We start from the raw sequence: 15573 nt of genomic DNA, 5'->3' as shown, positions 1-15573 counted from the left end.
ATGTAGATCGCGGTTGTGGACAGAGCGCAGGTGTTCTGAGAAACGGTCACCTAGTCTGCATTTGGTCTCACCAATGTAGAGGAGGCCACATTTGGAGCACCGAATGCAGTAGATAATATTAAGGGAGTTGCAAGTGAATCTCTGTCTCCCCTGAAAGGACTGTTTGGGTCCCTGGATGGAGATGATGGAGGTTGTTTAGGGGCAGGTGTTGCACCTATGGTGGGGGCAGTGGAAAGTTCCTGGGGTGGGAGTGGGATTGGTGGGGTGGGAGTAGTGAACTTAGGGAGTCGTGGAGAGAGCGGGCCCTGCGAAAGGCAGTGTTGTAGGTTCTCTTGATGTCTGGAACGACAGAGCAGGACCACAAGAAAAATCTCGAAGGGGTACTTTGACCTTGAAAAGCAGAAGTATGGTTGAGGGAATGCGTGTGCCTTTGAGTGCCTCAGAAGTAGCCAATCTTGGTTATAAGATGGACAGTGAAAGACTCCACCTAGATAAACAAAGTTAAAGCAATATTGGGCAAATAGTCTGACCAACTTGGCAGATTTGAAGGCCTATTTATGGCTTCTTGACTACCGTGAACATTTCCTGAGATCTTTAAGCACTGTGGTATGGCCTCTATGGAGGTTACTAAAGTACAAGACGAAGTGCAAGTGGACAAAGAAACTAGAAGCTCAGTTTCGAGACTCACCACAGTTGCCGCTGAGTTCATAGGTTCTTGTCCATTATGATCCAGTGAAATCATTGCTGCTGCCCTGTGATGCATCATCCTATGGCATTGTCATAGTTTTGTCACACCAATGGAGATGATTGATTGATTGACTTTACATCAAGGTCCCTTCCCAAAGCAGAGAAACGAGAGAGCCAGACAATTACAGCTTCAATAGAGTGACAAAGTTCCACAAGTACTTGTGAGGTGGGAAATTTAAGTACTTCTGGGACCATGAAACTTCTGCAGGATAATTTGGGCATTGTTCCTTTGCCTCAGCCCATGCGCAGATATGGACATTAAGATTTGCTGTATATGACTACCGTATGGGGTGCAGGATTGGAGAGCTCATCGTTATGGCTTTGTGCTGAGTTGACCACCAGTTGTTGCACCTCGATGTGAGACACCATTACCTGGTAGGACCTGGAAATCACAACTTTACATGTCCCTTTGCTTGTTTCCTCACTCTCTAACTGCCCAGTAAGACTTTGTCATGTGAGGTTACTAGGGCACAGCCTCCAGACACAACTCAACAGTTTGATACCATGTGATCTTCCACTGTTGTGGTGTGTGAACTTATCTAGGATGAATGGGAAGAAGACTATGAAGATAATATTTTGTTACTATTTTTTTGGAAAAGGTACAAGTTAAGCATTCAAAGTGGTACGGTACTTTGAGGATCCAGGGTTGCTGTTTCACCAAAAGGAAGGGCAGTTATCCTGAAGCAGAAGATTTGCCTGGTGACTGAGAATCAACAAGCTGTTTAGAACAGTCACTTGCTGAGTTACGGAGAGGTAGGCACATCAGAATGCATTTAGATTTGGTGAAGCCACTGCTTAGTGTTACTCTGTGTTCCAGACAAGTGAAACAGAAGGAACTACAAGATGATGTAGCACATGTTTGTCATTTTAAAGTTGAACTTTACTTGCATGAAATGTCCCACATGGAAGCTCGTTATCGGGGCACGTCATTGATTGCAATGGAACAATTTCATTTCTGGTTCACCTGGAAGACAGTCACTTAATAAGCCTCTCCAAGACTACATACATAACACATCACAGTCATCACATGATCCTGACAAGGATTTGCTGTGACCAGCTACCATTGAAACTGATGTAGTGAGGGAGGACGCACCCCAAGGAGATGTCACCAGATGTTCCAGTGTAGACAGAACTGATTCATTCATAATAAGTGAGAAAGCCACCAGATAGGTTGTATTTGTGAATATGGAAATATTAGTTGTATAGCTTTGTTGTAGCTTGTTCTGTCTTGCCTGTCATATATGTATGTTATGTTATCATTCACATTAAGAAGAAAAGTTATGGTAATAGTAATCAAAAATCAAAAAACTGCAGAAGCTGAAAATCTGAAATAAAAGAGAAAATGTTGGAAGCACTCAGCAGGTCAGGCAACATGTGTGGAAAGAGAAAACGTTTCAAACTGAAGGCTAAAACCAAACTTGGAAAGAGAGGAAACAAGTCAGTTTTAAATTGTCAAGAGGGAGGGGTAGGGGAGAATAGGATGAGAGCAGGTTGCCCAGTTTATGGAATCATCGGGTTGAAAAATTAATGAGGGAAGTTAGAGAGAGAGGAAGTAAACCATGGGACACGTAAAGCTATGAACTGCAGGTCAGAGCTGTGGCTGAAACCTGAAATGAAACAGAGAATACCTGCTGGATCAGGAAATGCCTGCATAAAGGGAAAAATTATGTCAATATAACGGATAGATAACCTTGGACCAGAGCCAGTTAAATCTAATACACATAAGAAGAATGGTTTTTCTCACTAGTAAACATCCGATTCTATACTTATTATGGAGGAGATACTGTGATTTTTTTTTGGGAGAGGTTTCCCGCTTTAGAAAATAATGCCATTCTCTTGTTATCAACTTCCTCGAGAGGTTGAATTCTGGCACAAAGTGAACTTGCTTCACACATAGACAGTGAAATGTGAGTGTTGAGTTAAAGGGAGACGTTGGGCAGGCTAGGACTTTATCCGTATGGAATGTAGGAGAATGAAGGGTGACCTTATAGAGCTGTATAAAATCATGAGGGATGTAGATAGGGTGAATGCACATAGCCTTTTTCCCAGGGAAAGGGAACTAAAGGGCATAGATTTAAGGTGAGAGGTGAAAGATTTTAAAAGGACCCGAGGGGCAACTTCTTCACACAGAAGGTGGTGCGTAGATAGGATGAGCTGCCAGTGAAAGTGATTGAGGCAAGTACAATAGCAACATTTAAAATCCATTTGGATAAGTGTATTGGATGAGAAGGGTTTAGAGGAATCTGGGCCAAATGCAGGCGTGGGACTAGCTCGGTGGGCACCATGGTTGGCATTGATGAATTGAGCCGAGGGGCCTGTTTCCATGCTGTATTACTGTATGACTTTATATGTTGAAACATTATGACATGCATCCTTTCCTGTATATCCATAGACTTGAGAGAGAAGGTTTTTGTGACATCCTGAGAGGGGCAGCCTATTTAAAGTAGGGTTCTTTCTGAGACTGTCTACCCACTGGCATGAAGTACACCTCTGGTGGCAAGAGGTGGTAGTGAACCAAATCACAGTTGCTTTCTCCTTGTGATTCTCCAGCATGTTAAAATTAGAGTAGAGAGTGTATTGGTGATGCAAAGTCCTCCCAAACAAAACACCCCAATGACGTCCAACTTGCCTCAGCAGTATCACTCCTAATCTGAATCAGTAGGTTAATGTGCAAAGCCTCACTCTGAAAATTAGAGGACGTTGTCGCAAAGGTGCTCTATAAATGGCTCAAAGTTCTCAAAATGGAATTTAGGTAAAGGATACTTACTTCAAAATGATATCAGCAATTGAATTAAGTACTAAAAAAGGCAATAAAGCCATAAAAATTTTTTTACAAGTAAACAAGTTTACATCTGGAAGATTTAGGCGCAACAAATACCTCTGGGAACATCTTGCATCTTTTTTTTGACCTGTAGGTTACTGTAATCAAAGAGTAGTCTGGAAAATAAGGGACGTTATGAAGTGCAGCTGGCCTCCCCAGCCATATATGGTTCATTAATGGAAGATTTCCCAGAGCTTTTGCTGATTCTGGAAGTTATTGAATAAGAAAGAAAGATTCCTCTGCCATGTATGTCATCAACAGAATGGTATTGGTATTGGTTAATTATTGTCACTTCTACCGAGGTACAGTGAAAAACTTACATACCAATCGTACAGGTCAATTCATCACACAGTGCAGTTACATTGAGTTAGTACAGAGTGCAAGGAGCCTTCCTTTAAATATGGGTGTGTGAAAGAATATCTAGCACATTGCTGCCATTTCATTTTCACTTAGTTTGTATCTTAGATTCCCTTTATCTTTCTTTGATTTGGTCTCTCCTTATGAGTTGAACAGAATGACAATATTACCTAGTTGTAGGCAGAAATACAAGTGGCATTTAACTGCATGTGAACAAGAAAGATTAGTGGTCAATAGTAAGAACTGGCAAATGTATTTGTGTGAGGAATTTTATTATAGATTCTCAGCATCTGCAGTTTTGTTTTGGTTTTCATTGTAGTGTATTGATGTTAAGTAAACATTAAACAGACCAGCAGATACAGGTGGAACAGCTAAATCTGCCACCAGAATTGCTCAGTGGCTCAATGTTTCTGAAGCTAACACAACAATCTCAGACAAGGAAAGTACATTGCTCATCAGAGCAAATTTGTATAAGCTTTGGAACAATTGCTAACCAGAAGTACATCAACTGACTAGTTAGCTAATGCTGTTAATTTATCAACTTACATTAGATATAATGTTATGTCTACCAATTTGGAAAAAGGCTCATACAATGATATGAATAATAATGAAATGGTCAATGAATCAGTTAATGCTAAACTATGGTTAAACACTTAGATGCTTTTAAAACTTATGTTACTCAATTTGCTAAGCTGTTCTCTGTTAATAATTTGTAATTTGAACTGCTGGGTTCCCTAACCACAATTATTTTCCTTAATGACTACCAACTGGTGGCTCTGACATCCACCATCATGAAGTGCTTCGTGAAGTTAGTCATGGCATGCATTAACTCCAGCCTCCCAGTAAACCTCAACCCACTGTAATTCGCCTACCGCCGAAACAGGTCTACAGCAGATGCCATCTCCCTGGCCCTACACTCATCTCTGGAGCATCTGGACAGTAAAGACTCCTACGTTAGACTATTGTTTATTGACTACAGCTCCATCTTCAATACTATAATTCCAAGCAAACTCATCACCAAACTCTGAGACCTGGGACTCAACACCTCCCTCTGCAACTGGATCCTTGACTCTCTGACCAACAGACCGCAATCAGTGAGGATAGGCAGCAACACTTCTAGCAATTATTCTCAACACTGGTGCCCCACAAGGCTGCATCCTCAGCCCTCTACTCTACTCCCTATACACTCATGACTGTGTGGTCAGATTCTGCTCTAACTCCATCTACGAGTTTGCAGATGATACCACTGTAGTGGTTGAGGTTTTCTGGGAGGCTAGAGCGAATGCGTGCCATGACCAGCCTCTCGAAGCACTTCATGATGGTGGATGTCAGAGCCACAAGTTGGTAGTCATTAAGGAAAAAATTGTGGTTAGGGAACCCAGCAGTTCAAATTATCACTGTTTCTCAAATAACGATGAGTTGGAGTACAAGAAGGAGATAGAGAGGTTAGTGACATGGTGTCATGACAACAACCTTTCCCTTAATGTCGGCAAAACAAAAGAGCTGGTCATTGACTTCAGGAAGGGGGAGGTGTACATGCACCTGTCTACATCAATGGTGCTGAGGTTGAGAGGGTTGAGAGCTTCAAGTTCCGAGGAATGAACATCACCAATAGCCTGTCATGGTCCAACCACCTAGATGACACAGCCAAGAAAGCTCACCACTGCCTCTACTTCCTCAAGAGGCTAAAGAAATTTGGCATGTTCCCTTTGACACTCACCAATTTTTATCGATGTACCATAGAAAGCATCCTATCTGGATGCATCACGGCTTGGTACGGCAACTGTTCTGCCCGGGACAGCAAGAAACTGCAGAGAGTTGTGGACACAGTTCAGCACGTCACGGAAACCAGCCTCCCCTCCATGGACTCTGTCTATACCTCTTGCTGCCTTGGTGAAGCAGCTAGCATTCTCTCTTCTCCCCTCTCCCATCAGGCAGAAGATACAGGAGCCTGAGGGCGCATACCACCAGGCTCAAGGACAGTTATAAGACTATTGAACGGTTCCCTTGTACGATCAGATAGTCTGTTGACCTCACAATCTACCTTGTTGTGACCTTGCACCTTATTGTCTACCTGCACTGCATTTCCTTTGTAGCTGTGACACTTTACTCCATATCCTGTTATTGTTTTTACCCTGTACTACCTTGATGCACTGTGCAATGAATTGATCTGTACAAATGGCATGTGAGACAAGTTTTTTACTGTACCTCGGTACAAGTGACAATAGTAAACCAATACCAGTGCCTGTGGAGAGAGAGAAATAGTTACTGTTTCAGATCTTGTAAATAGATAAAATCAGAGATTAAAAGAGGTATTAAGCTGCAGAGAAAGGGGTAAGGGGCAGGGAGATCAAAAGATAGGCTGGATGATAGGGTGAAGCGTGTAAGAGATTAAATGATACAAATTGTGGAGTTGCTGAAAGAAACTGGGTGTTAAAGGTTGTGGATAACAAAAGGTACTTCTGAGAGAGGTGCATTTGGGAGGAGACAAATGAGACCTGAATTTACCAGAAGAGTGAAAAGGAAAAAGTTGAATGCTGGAACTGTGAGATACGAGACTGGAATGGAATGGTTGATTATCTGAAATTGTTGATTTCAATGTTCAGCCCTAAAGGTTACAATGTGGCAGCTGAAAGGTGAGATACTGTTCTCCAAGCTTACATTTAAATTAATTGAAGCAATTTATGAGTCTATATTATAAATGTGCAAGTGAATCACTGTTTCACCTGGAAGCAGTGTTTGGGACCCTGGAAAGTGGGAAGGGAAAAGGTTAAAAGGCAGATGTTGCATCTGCAGGAAGGTGTAATGAGAAGAGAACAAGGTACTGATAGGAAATGGAGATTGAACCAGTGGTTTGGAGGGGACTGTCCCTTCAGAAAGGGGAGGAGGGAACAAGTGTGTGGTAGTGGTGTTACATTGGAGGTGTCAGAAATTACTGAACATGGTATTGTGAATGCAGAGGGTGAGGACAAGGAGAGCTCTTTTTTTTGGGTTGGCAGAGACCGGATGAGAGCAGAAATACAGGACATGGAACAAATGTGGTTGAGAATCTCGTAACTATGGTGGAAGGGGGATCATAGTGGAGGAAATAGAAAGAATTTTCATAAGCACTGATGTGGAAGGTGAACTGGTCAGAACAGATGCACTGCAGGGAGAATGGAACAGAACCCTTATAGGAATCAGAATCAGAATCAGGTTTATTATCACTGACTTAAATGACATGAAATTTGTTGTTTTGTGGCAGCAGTATAGCAACAGACTTAAAATTACTATAAATTACAAAAAATAAAGAAAGAAGAAAGGAATAACATGGGTTCATGGGTTCATGGACCATTCAGAAATCTGATGGCAGAGGGGAAGAAGCTGTTTCTGAAACATTGACTGTGGGTCTTCAGACTCCTATACTTCCTCCCTGATGGTAGTAATGAGAAGAAGGCATGTCTCGGATGATGTGGGTCCTTAGTGATGGACGCCGCCTTCTTGAGGCACTGCCTCTTGAAGATGTCCTCGATGGTGGGGAGGGTTGTGCCCATGATGGAGTTGGCTGAGTCTACGACCCTTAGCAGCCTCTTGCGATCCTGTGCATCAGAGCCTCCATACGAGGCTGTGAAGCAACCAGTCAGAATGCTCTCCACCGTAAATCTATAGAAATTTGCAAGAGTTTTTGGTGACATATCAAATCTGCTCAGACTCCTAACGAAGTAGAGCCGCTGGCATGTCTTCTTCATGGTTGCATCAATGTGTTGGGCCCAGGATAGATCCTCTGAGATGTTGATGCCCAGGAACTTAAAGCTGCTCACCCTTTCCACCGCTGACCCCTCAATGAGGACTGGTGTGTGTTCTCCTGACTTCCCCTTCCTGAAGTCCACAGACAATTCCTTGGTCTTGCTGACGTTGAGTGCAAAGTTGTTGTTGCAACACCACTCAACCAGCTGATCTACCTCACTCCTGTATACCTCCTTGTCGCCATGTGAGATTCTCCCAACAACAGTAGTGTCATCAGTGAATTTATAGATGGCGTTTGAGCCCTATCTAACCACATAGTCATGAGTGTAGAGAAAGTAGAGCAGTGGGCTAAGCGTGTATCCTTGAAGTACTGAAGGGATGATGGTGTTGAATGCCAAGCTGTAATCAATAAACAGTAGCCTGACGTATGTTTTGCTGTTGTCTAGGTGCTCCAAAGCAGATTGACGAGCCAGTGAGATTGTGTCTGCTGTAGACCAGTTGTGGCAGTAGGCGAATTGCAGCAGGTCCAGGTCCTTGATCAGGCAGGAGTTAATTCACAGGGTGGGAAGAAGTAGAGTCAAGATATTAGTGTATCTTAGTGGGCTTATAGTGGACACTGGCCACTGATTTTTCCAAGAAGGAGCTAAATAAGTAACAGAAGGAAAGAATAGTCGAGGTGGATGGTGTTAATGTGAGAATAAGATGAAAACTGGCAGCAAGGGTGATAAAACTTTCAAGTACTGTGCAAGAGCACTAAGCAGCACGAAACTTGTCATCAACATACCATGAAAAGTGGTGAGAGTGGAGTATGTGTCAGATCAAAGCAAGGAATACATAGCTTACAAAGCAAAACGTGGACTCATATGAGTTCCTGTGGTTACATCTTTTGTTTGAAGAAAGTGAGTGGAATTAAAGGAGAAATTTATAATGTGGGAACAAATTCAGATAGGTGAAGGAGGGGGTAGTGGAGGACGACTGATTGTGCTTTGTTCAATGATCTCAAAGGGGCCTCACGCTTTTCTGGTGCTTGTTGGGATTGTGTGCAGACTTGATATCTCAACTTAATATAATAATTATCAGTAAATAGTTGTCAGAGCATAACTTGTTATTTGACCCTGATGATTTGATGATACATATCACAGTTGTGGTAGGAAACAGAGAACTTTGAGTCCAGTCAGATGCAATTAACTGGGTAATGAGGAACTTTGACTCATAAACTAAAAAAAATAGTGGTGTCAGAACTTAGAAGAATGCTTTGGCTGGTGAGAACCAAGCTGCATTTTGTGGATTAATAGTATGCTGTGTTTAGTTTTAGCTCCAAATGGCCATTAGTAGCATATACACTATTAGTAACAGTAAGAAGAATATCGCTAGTTTTGCCTTTGTGGATAAAATGTTTGTTTTTAATTTGCTGATCTTCAGGATGGTGAATACAACAAAAACTTTTGTTAAGCAGCCCAATCTTGCAAAATTCCCTCACAACACGACAATGATAGCTCCAGTACATAACCTGCACGGTCTGAGGTCTGGGCAATTAACTATTCCTACAACTGCTGTAGGATAATTCAACATCCTTAAACGTAAAACTTTCCAACAATACACAGCAGTATGAATTTATAACATTTAAAACACAAGGAAACAAATGCAGACTCACTACACTTTTCTATCAATTTTTTTATGAATTACCTAAATTAATGATATGATTGCCTTTTACTCAATGGAATATAATCCTAGTAACTTTATGTATCCTTTACAGGAAGCTCAAGTTGGGACAAAGTTGAAACCTACTCAAACATTAGATCAAATAAATAAATTGCCAAAGAATTCATGGAATCAAAGTGGACATGGAGACCAACTTGAACGGCACATTCAACAGCGGAGTATTGCTGAAACAATGAAAAAAATTAAATTTTTTCCTGGAATGTACAGCTTCTACAGCAAAGTAAGAACTAATCTACATTAATGATATTAAGGGAAACAAAGGACTGAAGTTGCTGGAATCTAGATGAAAAACACGATGATGCTATCTACCTATCACCATCTTGTGCCCACCCCGCCTCCCCACTTTTGTCTGCCTTTCACTGCTCTGCTTTTCCCTCCTATATACTTGGCTTCCCCTTTTCCTATCTTCAGTCCTGAAGAAGGGTCCTGACCTGAAACGTTGACCACCTGCCTTTCTCCACGGATGCTGCCTGGCCTGCTGAGTTCCTCCAGCATCATCGTGTTTTTCATCTAGATTCCAGCATCTGCAGTCCTTTGTTTCTCTTTGAACGAAGCTATCTGTTTTCCTCGGGAAAATCCTTGGAGATCTTAATATAAGAACTAGAAGCTGGATTAAGCCATTCACGTCTGCCTACTGCATCATTCAATGAGATCATGGCTGATTTAGCCTTGGATTAATTTTTCTGTACTAACTCCATTTCTTCCAATTGCAAATACAAAAGCTCTGGGCTTCCCCTTTTCCTATCTTCAGTCCTGAAGAAGGGTCCTGACCTGAAACTTTGACCGCCTGCTTTTCTCCATGGATGCCGTCTGGCCTGCTGAGTTCCTCCGGCATCATTGTGTTTTTCATTATTGATATTATGGTGTGCTTTTGAAAGAAGTGAAGCCCAAACAGGTCACTGCTAACTAGTAGCACTTAAATTATTCCAATGGAGATGACTGAAACAGATAAATTTATCATGAACTTTATTGTGAACAAAATAAAGCATTTTCCAAATTATGTGAAGGATAATTTTAGGGGAGTTCAACTTACCCTTCATCATCAAGAAGTGCAAATAAACTATAGAATAAAAGTGCAGGCCCTGAAATTTCATGGGTCAGTGGCACTTCCCAACTGTACTATAAAGGCCGTGTACAAGGGATTGCATGGTAGTTATCTGAAGGCTAACCTGGATGCTCCACTACACTTTCTGAGGCTCCACCACTGTTGAGGTATAGAATTCCCACATTGGAGATTTCTTGGCCTGGGTTTTTGATTATCTCAATCTTGAATGAATTTGGCATAGAGGTTTTTGAATAATGGAAGCCTTGGGTGGGAGGGATAGAGGCTGGGTTCCAGTTCTCACAATATTAGCAATATTGGGTGGAAATAAAATGGTGAAAAAGGGCCAGTGAATGACCACCCCCTTGCTTGCATTCAAAAAAGAGGTTTGCCACATAGCAAAGCACAAGTTATGTTAGTTTACAATTTCCTTGCTCAATTGTGATCCATATTTATAGTTGGCAAAAACACTGCATGTTTATTTAATGACTTTACTATGGTAAACCGCTGTAAAAATATGTAGAGTTAAGTTATTAGACAAGTTAGCCACATTAGGAGATGGTAGGATAGAACATAGAACTGTACAGCAGAGGAACAGGCCCTTCCACCAACCATCTCTGTGCTGACCATGATGCCAATCTAAACTAATCCTATTTGCCAGCACATGGTCTGTATTCCTCTATTCCCTGCCTGTTCATGTGGCTGTCTAAATGCCTCTTAAACATTGCTATCCAATCAGCTTCTGCCACCTCACCTGACAGCACATTTCAGGTACTTATCACTCTCTGTGTAAGAAAACTTGTCTCATAAATCCCCTTTAAACTTTCCTCCTCTCACCATAAAGTTACGCCCTCAAGTATTTGACATTTCCGCCCTGGGAAAAAGATGTTATTTACCCTATCTGTGCCTCTCATAATATTATACACTTCTATCAGGTTGCCTCTCAACCTCCAACGTTCCAGAGAAAACAGTTCAAATTTGTCCAACCTCTCCTTACAGATAATACTCTCTAATCCAAGCAACATCTTGATGAATCTCATCTGCAGGCTTTCCAAAGCCTCCACATCCTCCCTGTAGTGTGGCAACCAGAACTGCACACAAGTTTACACAGTTGCAACATGGTGAGCAAGTATTTTACTAAGGGAAGAGAGAAATAAGCAGAGAGATGGGAAGGTTTAAAGATGGAATTTCAGGTCTTGGAGCACAGTCAGAGGAAGGTTCAGCTGCCTAAAAAGCAGAGTAAATGGGAGAATGCAAGGTTTACAGAGGGCTGGAGGATGAAAAAAATTGGGTGAATTGGAAAGAGACTGCAGATATTGGAATCTGGAGCAACAATGTGCTGGAGGAACTCGGTGGGTCAAGCAGCATCTGTGGGGGGGCAAAGAAATTGTCGAAGTTTCGGGTTGAGACCCTGCAGTGGCAAGATGGCTGGCATAAAGATGGGAAGGGGAGTGGCAAGAAAGGATTCTGAGGCATTTGGGGGACTGAGGAGGGGTGGGAGATGACAGGCGGGTAGTGCCAGGTAGAGGAGGGGATCGGGAGTGGAGATGGAAGACCGTGGCAGGTGAATGATAGATGGAGGTAGACAGGGAGGAAAAAGAAAAAGGAACAGATGGATAAGGTGGGGGGAACGGAGTGTGAAGATGGATTACAGCTGCTGGAGGGAGATAAGCAGGATCACAAAGGGCTGCCAGAGCCGGATTCGGATCAGTAAAGGAGGTGAGAAAGGGAGCCATTTGGGGAGAGGTGAACGACAGTTGGAACTGGGTGGAGGGGAACCTGTGTATGAAGTGGGTAGATAGAGCCAGGAGGGGGAAGGGGACACAGATGGGTGAAGGGGGGTGGGGGAGGGTGGGAAGGGGGACAAAAAAAGGGGGAGGACTGGAGGATCAGAAGGAGGGGGGCATTGGGGGAGAAAGGTGGGGGGGAGTGGGGAAAAAAAAGAAAAGGGGAGGACGTTTACATAAAATTTGAAAACTCAATATTCATGCCGTTGGGTTGTAGACAACCCATGCAGAAGATAAGGTGTTGATCCTCCAGTTTGCATTGGGCTTCATCCTGGCTGTAGAGAAGGCCAAGGACAAGATAAGACAAAACAAGACAAGATTTTTTTTATTAGTCACATGTACATTGAAATGCACAGTGAAATGCATCTTTTGCGTAGAGTGTTCTGGGGGCAGCCCGCAAGTGTTGCCACGCTTCCGGTGCCAACTTAGCACGCCCACAGCTTCCTAACCTGTACGTCTTCGGAATGTGGGAGGAAACCCACGCAGACACAAGGGGAGAACGTACAAACTCCTTATAGACAGCAGCCGGAATTGAACCCGGGTCCCTGGCGCTGTAATAGTGTTACGCTAACCGCTACACTACCGTGCCTGCTCACGGATGGACAGGTCAGTGTGGGAATGGGAAGGGGAATTGAAATGCTCTGCAACTGGGAGCTCAGGATGGCCATTGAGGATTGAGTGTAGGTGTTCTGCAAAACGGTTGCCAAATCTGCACTTAGTCTCAGCGATGTAGAGGAGGCCACATCGGGACCGCCGAATGCATGTGACTACAACAGTGATGGAAGAGAGAAACTTCTTCCAACAGCCAGGATAAAAACAGTAGAGTTTTGAATGAGCCCAGCATAATATAGAAAACTAGCAGAGTGCAATTATTTTCTCTTGTCATTTGAATATTAAGCTTGGGCTTAGGATGTGAGGCTCCTAATACACCCTTCCCTCTAACTGAGTCCTTTTGTGGAGAAGTGAAAGTACTGTGTGGAAGCAATTTCCTCCAACTGTTCCCCAGATTTCCAGCCCCTGAGTTTTCCGATATTTCTACAAGGATCCTTCTATTTGCTATTTCAGCAAAGGCTGTAAAAACCGGTATGAACTGTTATTCATGGAGTCACAGAGCCATAAAGCACAGAAACAGACCCTTTAGCATACCATGCCTATGATGACTATCAAGTACCTAACTATACCGATCCCAGTTCCCAGCACTTGGTTTGTAGCCTTCTATGTTGGCAATTCAAGTGCACGTCTAAGTAATTCTTAAATGTTCTGAGAGTACCTGCCTCCACAAACCACTCAGGCAGTGCATTCCAGATTCTAACCATTCTCTGGGTGAAAAAGATCCCCCTCAGATACCCTCTAAACCTCTTATCCCTTATCCTGAATCTATGCACTCTAATTTTAGCTATCTTTGCTATAGGGAAAGGTTTCCTACTGTCTACCCTATTTAAACCCATCATAATTTTGTGTACCTCTATCAGGTCCCCTCTCAGCCTCATCCACTCCAAGGAAAACAAACCCAAACTATCCAGTGAACAGCTCCATCCCTGTGAATCTCCTCTGGTGAATCTCCTCTGCACCCTCTCCAGTGCAATCATGTCCTTCCAATAGGGTGGGGAGCAGAACTGTACAAACCACTCCTCCTATCACCTAACCTATGTTCTGTTTACCAAAGCACTATTGCCCCTTATCCCCACCTTTCATACCACTTCCATACAAGTGCTGTTTCAGATTTGAATTTAGTACTTTAGAGCAATTTTAGAACAGGGTTAACACAAGATAAACACATTTAGTCTACAAATATGATTGGATTTAATTCTGTGTTTTCATTCAGGCAGGATTTGACTTTTTAATTTTAAGAAAATAGGTCAACCAAAAATGGAGGAAAAACAAAGTGATCATTTCAAAACTCAAGCAAAATATGTACATGTTATCACCTAAAGATAGCCCATCATTGAAAGATCTGCTACAGTAACTGCTAAAAAAATGGATCTTTTCTGAATAAATTCAAAATCCTTCAAATTTAGAAGTAGAATACTATTCAGACTTTATTATTTGATCCAGTATGGGCACCATTTCAGTGTTTCTTTTTACTAATAGCAAGAATGGTACATGATATGTGTTTGGTTAGTGTGATCCTAATTCTCATTTGGCAGGGGCTCAATAAATCTCACTCATTGAGGTTGTAGAGCAAATGCAAATGTTTTCACTGTTCCAATTTTCTTCCAATGGCATATTACTGGGTGCAAGAACTTCCTTTTTTATCAGCCTTTTCCAAATTACAACTTTGCAATGCATGGTGCTGAATTGTCAAGGCAGGAAACATTACTAACACTCTCTTTTTGTTTCACCTTTTAATTATGAATGTTTTGTGTGGAATTTAACCCTATGAAACTTTTCATTTTAATGCAAAAGACAAATAAGTAAGTTGTGTTATACTAAATGAAGGGTGGAAATGTAGTGCAGGAAATTTTGACTTCAAGTACAGAATGTATATTTTGATTGTCTTATGAAGTTGTAGTTGTTTCTCCTCAGGCATCTGCGAAGACTTTTCACTATGAGGGTTTCTTCTGGAGTTGTGCAATGAGAGTACGACATGTTGACGACAGTTTTTCATCATATGTGTTTTGTGAGTGAACTGAACCTTTTACATTGTATTGGGTTTAAACAGTCTCATCCACATAGAAAACAAAGCTTAACATATTTGAAATCTGATAGATAATAACACTTGCAACAAGCTTTGCATTGTGACATCTCTACGGGCCTAGTAACTAACATAAGAATTTTGGCAGGTGTGACATAATGCCAAATGTAGTACTGGCCACGTTTGTAGCACCAGAATTATTTAAATGCTCATATATAGCAGTGGCTCTTCTATTTGCCTACAATGCAGCTAACTATACTTCAAATTAATTCATTAGATGTGGTTTGCAGTGTCTTGAAGACATGAAGGGCACTATATAAATAATGTTCTTTCTTTACCTAGTGGAATACCCTAATGCTTTTTTTCTACCCTAGATGTTAGGATAACTAGCCTGTGGGTGTCACATTTATCCTTGTTTTAACAATTGGATATATATTTGCTGTTCAATGCTCTTTGGGGACTGCTCCAGTATTGACGGACATCTTAAATTAGCTGCTGAAGCTTGGTTTATTAAATTTGACCTTTAACTTCTTGAAATTCCAGAACAATTAATCCTTTCAGTTTATCTGTAATACATTCTTTACTAATTTTTGCAAGTGGCGTTGACCATTGAGCCCCATTGAGCATGATAAAAACGTGTCCTGTCGGCAGAATCATGTGAAAAATCTGTTCCATGTATCTAGTGCATTCCAGTCTTTTAATTTAATTTTACTCAATTTAGCTTTTAACTCAGCTG

At 41.9% G+C, this 15573-nt stretch overlaps 1 protein-coding gene across 1 annotated transcript in view; it reads left to right on the top strand.

Annotated features, from left to right (window-relative positions):
- The window catches only part of LOC127575991 (transmembrane protein 182-like), a 56468-nt gene that overhangs the window by 20245 nt on the left and 20650 nt on the right, over window positions 1-15573 (top strand). Inside the window, exons 2-3 of the mRNA XM_052026310.1 lie at window positions 9408-9593; window positions 14729-14822. Coding sequence (XP_051882270.1) covers window positions 9408-9593; window positions 14729-14822 — 280 coding nt within the window. The remainder of the gene's footprint in view (window positions 1-9407; window positions 9594-14728; window positions 14823-15573) is intronic.

This window comes from Pristis pectinata, chromosome 11 (assembly GCF_009764475.1).
Source record: "Pristis pectinata isolate sPriPec2 chromosome 11, sPriPec2.1.pri, whole genome shotgun sequence".
Classification (NCBI taxonomy): Eukaryota; Metazoa; Chordata; class Chondrichthyes; order Rhinopristiformes; family Pristidae; genus Pristis; species Pristis pectinata.
This window is presented reverse-complemented; position numbering and strand designations above follow the sequence as displayed.